Source organism: Macrotis lagotis, chromosome 7 (genome assembly GCF_037893015.1).
Source record: "Macrotis lagotis isolate mMagLag1 chromosome 7, bilby.v1.9.chrom.fasta, whole genome shotgun sequence".
Taxonomy (NCBI): domain Eukaryota; kingdom Metazoa; phylum Chordata; class Mammalia; order Peramelemorphia; family Peramelidae; genus Macrotis; species Macrotis lagotis.
The window spans coordinates 16,810,597-16,821,016 of NC_133664.1; the positions used below are offsets into that span (position 1 = coordinate 16,810,597).

The 10,420-nt window shown below is 48.4% G+C and overlaps 1 protein-coding gene across 1 annotated transcript; it reads right to left on the minus strand.

The window, feature by feature from the left end:
- Window positions 1-4,150: 4,150 nt before the first annotated feature.
- Window positions 4,151-8,244, minus strand: HOXA3 (homeobox A3). Its single transcript, XM_074195539.1, has 2 exons — window positions 7,624-8,244; window positions 4,151-6,057 (listed from the first exon to the last, which is right to left on the minus strand). The coding sequence occupies exons 1-2, from the start codon at window positions 8,234-8,236 to the stop codon at window positions 5,285-5,287; spliced, it is 1,386 nt and encodes a 461-aa protein (XP_074051640.1). The 5' UTR covers window positions 8,237-8,244; the 3' UTR covers window positions 4,151-5,284.
- Between the last annotated feature and the right edge of the window lie 2,176 nt (window positions 8,245-10,420).

Consider the following 10,420-nt stretch of genomic DNA (forward strand, 5'->3'; position numbering starts at 1 on the left):
TCTCCCTCCTTTCCCCTTTTCTTCCTTCCTTCCTCTCTCCTTTCTCTCTCTCCCCCTCCCTTCCTTCCCTTTTCCTGTCTCCCTTTTCCTCCCTCTCTCTCTCTCTCCCCTCTTCCTTCCCCTCTCTCCCCTCCAGCCTCTCTTTATCTATCTCTCCCTCCCTTCCTCGCTTCCTCCCTTGGCTCTTTCTCACTTTGCCAGCCCTCTCTGCTCCTCTTTCTTTCTCCATGGTTCCCTTTCTCTGCCATCCCCCTCCCCCTTCTTCCCCGGTGTACAGTGAAAGTGTACAATTGGCCTGCGTCCTCTCAGCCCATTGTTCGCCGGACTTTCCGCAGCAGCCTGGCATCTGGCTCCTGGGGGAAGCGGAACATAGAAGGCAGCTTTTGTCTTGGGCTCCAAGACTTTCCCTTGCAGGCAACTTCCCCGGAGTGGACCGTGCCAGATAGATGCCTATGCCAATAGGGACCCAGATCCATGTACCCCACCTAGGTAGAGTGGAGTCATAGAGCCCGAAGCATGTAATAATGCAGACTAGAGCATGCTCCCGGTGGCTGACTTCTTGGGTTTAATAACCCGTACGTAGCACAAGGGCTCTTGGGGAGTAGTTCCGATTTCCTGGAAATCAGCGCCAAGGAGAAGAAAGTCGCTTTTTCTCCCCCCATCCCATTTTTCCTTTTTTGTGGTTATTGTTGTTGCTGAACTATTTCTTTGGGATTTGGATTTCTTGAAGTGAAATTCGCCGCACCTGGAAAGGAGGCTTCTTTCCCAGCATCAGTCACCTGGAGTCTTCATTTTCTTGGGCCGTCTCAACAGCTCCAGGGCTGGGACTTGAAATTCGGACCCTTGTTCTGTTCGGTGAAATCGAAACCAGCGTTAAAAAGAGCATGAGGGGGGAGGGGACGAGAAAAGGCACCCAAGGAGCAGTTCCAGGGACTCTCGTGCAGGGAGGATCCCGAAACTGAAGGCCTCCCAGATCCAATTCAGTTTCCTGCGAAATTAAAACATGATCTTTGAACTACCAAACCTCTTCGCCAAAAGCCATGAAGGCAAAAAAAAAAAAAAAAAGAGAGAAAAAAATTTAAAAGGTAGAGAATAGTATTTGAACCCCCCCTCCCCGCAAAAAAAAAAAATACCTTGGTGATGATGGTGATGGTTATACCGCTTTGGCTTCCTTTGACCTAGGCCAAATAAACCTCCAAGCTAGTTCAGTATCCACAGAGCTAAACGAATCAGTTCCTCTAAAGGGATTAGGAAGGGGGAAAAAAAATCCACGATTATAAAACCAGAAATCCCCACTCCATCAGTCAGAGCATGGGAGAAATCACCTATTCTGGGCTTTTAAAGCGGTTTGGGTTAAAAGGAGCTACAGTGTGGGATTGGTCATTTCCTAGCTCAAAGCAACGCCTTGCAGATAGAGATGCTTTCCGGGGGGAAAAAATGTAGGTTTTTAATTTTCTTGCTTTTATTCCACACAAAGCTCTGAAGGAAGTCTGGGCGCGATCAATCTTATTCACCAAAAGGTCTGACAGCTCCTGGCCCTTGACTACACATGGGGAGCTTCTTGCTCTTTCCAAGACCAAATGTGGCCGAGAAATGAGGGAAGAGCAAGAAACGCAAGTAAACAGGAACCGATGTTTCTTTTCTAGATATTTCCGTGGCAGAAAGGGTTAGGGGGATGGTTTGGGGGAGCAGAGCTTTTTCGGGGTTGGGGTTAGCGAAGTCCGCTTGTGCCTTTTGCTGGGAAATCTTGGGATTGGAATGGGAGCTGAAGCAAAAAGGCAGGAAGCATCCGCCTGCAGATTTGGGCAGGCTTTGTGAGTGGAGCTGAGTGGGCGCTGAATCCCCTTTCGGGGGCTTCTAATTCAAATACCATCTGGAAGAAACTCTTTTTTTTTCCTCCAGCCACTCAACAGGGAAACGTCTAAAAATCTATTCCTTTAATTTGGGGAGTATTTTAATAAGAATTTTACCCCCAAAATACATCTAGGAAACTGGATAAGATAGAATGGGTTTTTTCCCCTCGAAAGTAAAACTGGGTGTCTTGGCTAATAAGATGCAGAAAATCGTAGTGTAATTCCATTTTTAAAATCTCTGTCCTCAGCAAAGGAGCTAACTATCCACTCAATTCACTCTCCGAGCAAATCCTGTTAGAAATGGACTGAAAGGACAGTAAGAATTCATTCGAGCCCCTTCTTCTCTACCTCCTCCCCACCAACTTACAGATTCAGTAGTCTAGAAATGGGTGCTTTTGAAGAAGAAATGGATCTTTTTTTCTCCCAGCTCTTTCAGTCCAAAGACATGGAGACTACGTTCTTTGTAAAGTCTAAATTTTAGCTTTATGTATTTACCAATTGCGCCGTTTTTACATAGAGGGCTGGCAGAGATGGGGAGAAATGACAGCAAGGGATTTCTTTTGAAAGCAAGGCTCCCTCAAATTTTCTCTTAGTCATTGATCTTGGCAAAGGGGAGGTAAAGAAATGCCTAAATATAGATGAAATATACAAATGGATCTGTTCGCAGGAAGCATCTCCTTGGGGCGGCTTCCCGCTACTCTTTTCCTTTCTTCTTTTAAAGGAAAAAAAATTCAAAACCTTGCTTCTTGCCCCAACCAAAAGCAAATCGCACATCTCCATGCATTTGTCTACACACGTACATATCTACCCTGGATATTTCTACAGGAAAATCCTCAGAGGAAGATAAAGCACAAGATTAAGGATATTTTTGAGTGAACAAAATGGCGACATTTTTTTTCCTCTGCCTTGAAAGACGCATCGGAGAGAGGGAGAGAGAAAGGGGGAGAGAGGGAGAGAGAGAGAGAGAGAGAGAGAGAGAGAGAGAGAGAGAGAGAGAGAGAGAGAGAGAGAGAGAGAGATTTCTCGTGTAAAATACAAGCCTGGCTATAGATACGATGTCTTTTCACTTCATGCTTTAAGCTCAGAGCTGATAAAAGGCTGAAATCTGAATCTAAAAATCCATTGACTTAAAAAAAACTCAGGATGGAAATATTTCTTTTTTAATGTGTGGGCTTTGGATTCTCTCTCAAGAGGGTAGCTCTTTCTGCATCTCCATGAAAAGCTATCCAATATTTAGTTCCTGTGGAGTCAGGAAAAGAAAAAAAAGATAAGCCTGGGAAACATTGCATTTTGTTAGAATGATAGCAAACCAGCTTCTGTCTCTGCTCTGTCAGTGTCTGATTCTGCCTCTGTTTCTGTCCTTCTCTGTCTCTGGAAAAAAAAATCCAAGAAAGAAGAAGGAGGAGACCAGGTTGAGAAAATAGGGGAGAAATCTACCTAATCCTGGGAAGAAGGTTCGTGCTTGGAGGCTGCCCCTGACTGTCCAGGGAACAGTCCAGGAAAGGAGAAGGCTTGGCTAGGAGGCTGCCCGCTTTCCCTTCACGTTCAGCCCCCTTTGTGAGCCTGAACTACCGTAGTTCTGCCTCGAACCTCAGAGGCGATTTATGATGGACTGTCTCTTCCAGGAGTGATTAACGACATGGGAAGCCATAAACGACTGTATTTCGAATTTGCCCCTTGGAAACGGCGTCCCGCCGCCTCTGATTTGTATTCCTGGCTCCGCTGGCCTTTATTTAAGGCAGCCCCCGCACAATGTAACCGTCTTTAGCTTCTCTCTTCTGACCCTGGGAGGGAAAGTGTGGGAGTAAGAGGTCCCCAGTGCAGGAGAGAGCAGCGTCTTTCTCCCTGGGGGCAGCTCGAAGGAGGCCGCGGGAGAGGCAGGAGTGGAGGGCGATCCGCCCAGAGAGAAAGGGAAAGAGAAAGACTCTCAAGAGAAGATGGCGATCGCCTTCCTTCCTTCCTTCCTCTTCTAGCAAGGAGTGGTGAATCTCCATCCCCGCCCCCATGCCACCCCCCCCCCCAGCTCGACTCCCGCAGCTTCTCGGGCCCAGCACCAGCACCTGTGATCGCGGCGCTTTGTTCCCGGCTTGCGATCAACCAGGGCGACTGACTGGCTCCGACCCGGGGCCTGGCAGCTCCGAGCTAGCCCGGCCGCAGTGTGTCAGACCCGGGGCCCGCACGGAGGGCGCCCCCCACCCACCCACTCTTCTAGTGGCACCCCAAGACCAGCCCAACTCCAAGGGAGTGACCGGAGGGAGCTGGGGGGGGTGCCCTTAAGGACTGAAGAAGCAGGGGGAGTGGGGGGAGTTGGGGTGTCGTTTGACTACCTGTGCCTCGCCTCCCTTGTCCAGGGCCTGAGCCGCCCCCAAGATCGGCCAAAGAACACGTTCTGAAAACCGAATTAGTCAGAATAAAAACTTTATTTTTTTGTCTTGTTTTTGAGAACGTGAGCAGCAAGGAATGTCGAGCTCTCGGAACGCATCTTGAAGTGTTTTTTCACGTTTACAGAGTGGGGCGGGGGGCGGGCTTGGTTCCGTTCAGCCCGGTGTTACAAGCCTAAACTGCTGTTGGCAAAATGCAAAGGCGGCTTCTCTCTAGTGCTGTTACACCCGTTACCGTCCGGGTCAAGGAATGCTCTTTCCCTTTCCAGCCAAACCGTGCTAGGACACCAAGCTGCTGCTGAACAAAAGGTCAGAGGAGAGCTCCTGAACGATCAGGGTATAGATCTGGGGGGGCCGGGGGGCAGGGGAGATTTTTTTTAATATAAATATGAACGGATGGGGATAAATAATATTTAAACACTTAGATTACTCAATGTTTGCAAAAAATATAAATAAATCTGACTGTTCACCAGCATACACACATCGAGAGACGGACACAGATTCATTCTTGTCCAGGGAGACCCTGTTTCAAAGCGCCCTTTGATATCCTTTCTCGCTCTTTAAAAGAAGTGCAATAAAAAACAACTAAAAATAATAATTAATAATAATAAAACACAACGTAATCGCTTCCCCTCGGGAGCCATAATGTACGAACAAATTCACATTGAAGAACTCGACTAGAAAATTTGTTCATATACCCTGTTTCTGATAAAAGAGTAAAGATGATGAAGGAAGGAAGCCCCCTCCTCTCGCCCCCCCACCCCAGCCAAGGAGAGCCAGAGGACTCGAGCGGGGGGGGGGGGCAGATAAATATCACCATGGAAACCCTAGAGCCATTCAAGCAACGAATATTGCTACGTCATATAAACTATAAAAAGGCTTTACCCAAGAAAACAAAAGAGGGGTGGGGGAGGGGAGGGAGGAGAGAGAAGGAGAAGGAGAGGGAAGGAAGGAGCATTTAAAAAGAGAGAGAAAGAAAGAAAACCACAACAGAACTAAAAACAAAGAAAGAAGTGGGTTGACTTTGTGTCCACTCCACCCCGAGGTCCATCACAGATGGGTCAGTTTGGGCGCCTCCTGAATTCTTCCCTGAGAAGGATGGTGAGCTGTAAGGTCTGTGTAGGTGGGGTGGGGCTCACAAGGTCCATGATGATGGTTGTTGGCTATGGGCCCGGCCCCCCCATAGTCCATATTGGCTGAGACGGGATGGGGGAGATGAGTCAGACCAAAGATGGAAGACCCGGAATTACTCATGGGCTCCACATAGTTGCCCCCCACGAAGACGGGGCTTCCCTGTAAGTGTGGGGTCCCATAACTACCGTTGCCTTGGAGGGGGTGAGGGTCGTAATCTGGAGTGACCGAGGCAGTCCCCGAGTACCGCTTCTGAGGAGGTGGGCAGCTGTTAAGGGCAGCTGGGTAGGAGTTGGGGAGGCCATAGGCGTTCTGATGAGGCTTGCTAAAGGACGGGGGCGACTGGGGTTCGTAGGGTACACTGTTGACTAGAGAATGCATAGAGTTTAGGTACCCCCCAGCGCCAGGAGGAACCGGGCTGCGGCTAGGGGACTGCCCCCCGGACGACGTCATCATGCCCTTGCCTTTCTGATCCTTTTTATATTTCATCCTGCGGTTCTGAAACCAGATTTTGATCTGTCTCTCGGTAAGGTTGAGCAAGTTGGCCATCTCGACCCTCCTGGGTCTACACAGATACCTATTGAAGTGGAATTCCTTCTCCAGCTCCACCAGCTGGGCGCTTGTGTAAGCTGTTCGAGCCCTCTTGGATGACGCCTGCCCCGGGGGGCTTTTATCGCCAGAGCAACTCTCACCTACACAAATCACACACAGAGAAGAAGAAGATGAGTACTCCACCGCCAAAGAACCCCCAGTCCCTTGCAGCCTGGAGCAATGGACATGGGCATACCCCTGGACCATTGGAAGGGGATTAGAACAGCTGGTCCAGAGAGGTGTGAGGCTCCTTCATGGCCTGCTCCTCTCCACCCCCTCCCCCTCTTGCTCCCCTCCCTCCAGGTCCTGGGAGTTCTCCAGCAGCCTAAATTGAAATGACCCCCCTCCCCCTCCAAATGAAGTGACTAAGTCCTTTCTTTCAGGTGTTTTAGAGAAACATACAGTGGTTGGGAAGGGTGAAAGGAAAATGTGAAACAAATTTTGGGGGAAATTCAGTGTAATGTAAAATTCATCTTCATCCTTCAAGATGAAAAGGAAACTCCCCTTAAAAAGTCCCCCCTTCCCAGTAAGAGGGTAGCTTGCTTTAATTCTCTCTTCAATTGCCTCAGATCTCCAATTCTTCAGGCATGTAGATTGAGGGTGAAGACATCCAAGGAGACATGCTTAAAAGAGAGGCCCTGAAGCATCCTGAATATTGGAGGAGAGCCATCAGAGAGTACAACTTGCCCTTGCCTTGAATGGGTATCATATACCTAGAAAATGAGTGGGGGATGGGGTGGAAGCCTTTAGCTGGGAGGCATATGGAATGGAGGGCTCATTCGACTTTCCCAAAATGTTCCTTACACTCATGGTGTTCCTGGGCTCCCCCAAGGCATCCCCAGTCAAATATGGTTTGCTCCAGGTTTAGAACTACTTTAAGCTGGAGAGGGGGCAGATGTAAACAAGATGCCTGAAAGCTACAGCTAGGGCTCTTTCATCCACTGGGGTTTGTATCACTCAGGCCCATGTGGTTCACATTAAGATGACAAACACCACAAGCCCCCATCCCTCTGCCTTCTTTTTTTTTCTCCTAAGGTCTGACTTTATTGGGCTAACTCAGAGCATGGGTTTATTAGAACTGTGTTACTTAGACCCTCAACCTGCTGGAGCAAAAATTTTATCTGATTGTAAGATTCTGACTGAGGTGATCGTGAACCATTTTACTGGAGTTACACTTCAGTCCCGGGTCACTGTCTTATTATATTCAATCTGTGCCCCAAAGGGGGGAAAAAATGAAAGAGGATTATGACTCAGGACTTCTAAGGGCCCAGGTCTCAGGCCTCCATAGACATTAGAAAGGCAAGGAATGGACATAAATTCTCATTCTGGCCCCCTTGGAAGGGCTGTACTGACCATCATTAAGATTCTAAGAAAAGGAAAAGATGTTCTCCTTATCTGGTTCCTTTGCTACACTCAGAGAGCCACTCACTCCCTTGGGGAAAAGAGATCTGAAAAGTTTATGGGAAGAGCCCAAACCCCAGAGTGGGGAGAACACCAAAAGGATGGGGATCTTTATGCAGTCCTGTGTTCCTCCCCCAGCTCTATTGGTTCTGTATCAGGGTAGAGTGAAGGGAAGGAAGGAGGAAGCAGTCTGAACAAGGGGAACTTGTGATGGGAGGAAAGGGAGGTAGGTGGGTACCATCCCTCACCATGCCAACCATGGTTACCTGAACTGGAGCTGCTGTTTTTCTGTTTTGTGTTTTGACGAGACTCTTTCATCCAGGGAAAGATTTGTTTGGACATGGTAGGCGAATTGAGCATGGGGCTCTTGGTGGGGGCTGGGTTGTTGCTGGCATTTTGAGGTGGTGAGACAGAGGGAGGGGGTTGTGAGGATGATGGAGCCGAAGGAACAGGGGGCTGAGACGGCTGCTGGGGCTGTTGGGATGACGGTGGTGGAGCCTGCTGCTGTTGTTGTTGCTGCTGCTGCTGCTGCTGCTGCTGCTGCTGTTGCTGCTGTTGCTGCTGCTGTTGCTGCTGCTGCTGCTGCTGCTGCTGCTGGGGCTGTGCAGGGGGCTGGGGTGTCTCGGGAAGGCCCTGAGCCTGGCCACCCGGACCCCCGAGGGTTCTCATGCAACTCTCGTTGATGTCATTGGCCTTGTGGCGGGCCACCGCGCTGCCAGGGGACTGCAGGGAGCAGGCCGGCCGGTGGTAGTCGCTTTCCACCAGCGCCGAAGGTGGAGGATATTGTTGATGACTCGCATTATAAGGGAAACCGTTTGCTCCTTGGTAGGGGTAGCCGCCGTAGATAGCCGAACTGTCGTAGTAGGTCGCTTTTTGCATTTCGTTGTATCCCAGTATTTATTTCACACACTGACAGGGTCTTGACACCCTTGAAGCCGAACATTGGCACCCCCTCCGTCACGTGACGTTCCTCTGCCAATGGCCGCCCCCGACAGACCTGGGGGGGGGGGGAGATGAGAAGCGCAGCTCGGTGAGGGCTCAGTACAAATCCATCTTACTTTCAATAGCTAACTGACATGAAAGCCATAGAAGAAAAAGTGGTCAGCAATATTTAGCAGCATGACTTGGCCCGGGGCGCAGGGAGGCCGACTATAAAAAGCCGCTGGAATTTACTGGCAGCTTCCAATATTTGGTTAACTTGGGCCTGGAGATAGGGAGAGCGGCCTGGGGTTTGGGGGCCATGCTTTCCGCTCCCCTTTTCTCGTGATTCCATCCCTCGGCCAGGAAGCAACTGGGACCATTGGGATCTTCCTTTCCAGAGAGCCACAATCTTGTCCCCTCCTCTCCTGAGGGTCCTTGTCATCCTCCGCTTTGGGGAGACGCTAAGAACCCTAGGGGGCTATTGGTTAGTTAGTCCTAGGGACAAGGCTTCTAATTCCCAGAGCTATCATTATTTCCTCTTCTCTAGTCTACACAATCTCCTCCTGCATATTTGGAGACTTACAAAGAACCCCCCCCCCCATATGAAACACACACACACACACCTCGAAAGTTCTGCTTGTTTCTTTGGGATTCGAGGAAACCAACCCTTGCAGACCCAGTCCAATTTCAAAGATCTCCTATTCTGAGCTATTTGCCACCTTCTTCCAGACTAACCTTTTGGGGCTTCAGGTTTCCAAATCCACCTCATTCGGAGAAATTGGAGGTAATAGAGGGGAAAAGACCAACAAAAATCTCTCCTCACCTATCCCTACCAAATCACGTTTCAAACAAGGGGGCTGATTTTTCTTCCTCTCTTTTTTCTTTCATGAACCCTGCTCCCAGATCCCCCGGACTCAGCAACCACCCCCAGAGCCGTCTTCCAAAGCAAAAGGCACCCCATCCCTGCCTCCCAGGAATGTCTGAGGTGCTGGCTTTTTCATGGCACCTACCAAATTCTACCTGTTAAAACATGATGGATTAGATGGGGGGACCCACCAGGAACCTGAAAAACCAGCGTTCATCTCCATGACCACCGATTGAACTTTCCTTCCAACTTAACGATAATAGGCTCTGTCTTGGAAACTGCTATGTAATTTGATGTATGGGGGTCATTTGGCTCGGGAAGAGGGGATGGAAAGACAAACCAGAACTCACTGCTTCAGTGCCTTAGTCGCTTTTTGTTGTTTCCAAAGATATTTGTTAACTGCACTACTTTACCTGCCCCCCAATAACCAATTAAAGGTGTCGAAAGAGTTAAGCGGTATCTGAGATTTGGAGTGCAGAGAAACTGAGGCTTCTTTGGGGTTCCAAAATAAACAAATCCAACCTCTTGTGACCAGTTCAGAAAAGTTCCACGCTGTATATTATATACATGTGTGGACACACACACACACACACACACACACACACACACACACACACACTGACAACAGTAATGCTGTTTCCTCTGGGCTCTTAAGAAAGTAATAATGACCTATTTGTGGAGAGGGAAATGGTCATTTTCAGCCCCAATTTATATATTTGCATTCCCAGTGGTTCAGGATTACAAGAGAATAGCAGCCACTGTGTTAGCTTTTTTAAAAATGCCCACCTATCAGTGGATGATGTGATTTCGTTTTTAATAATCTGCTCCTCTAGATTGTATTATTAAACCCACAATGCGATCAACATCTGGAAAGCAGGCACAATTAATTCTCCAGCACCTCAATTACAGATTAGAGCATCCCTTACCCAAAGTGATTGTATGGGAGCCTTAGGCTCTGGAGTATTGTTTAGCCCTTGGAAATAGATGAGAAGATCCAGATAGCACAACTGGAAGAAAATCAAATCTTAAATAATAGTGTAGAAGCCAGTGGTGAATTTAATATCACAATTTCCTGTTCTCCTACTGCAAAGGGTTCCTATTCCATTTGACAGTGTTAATGTCTAACATTGTAAATATTTTAGATACCAGGCTTGTGTTAAATACAATGTCAGGTTAAGAAAATCACTGCAGACACTTGAACAGCAAGATATTAGATAAAACAAAATTAAGTTGATTTTGAAAGTGCAATACTTCAAGTGACTTGCTAATCCATTATC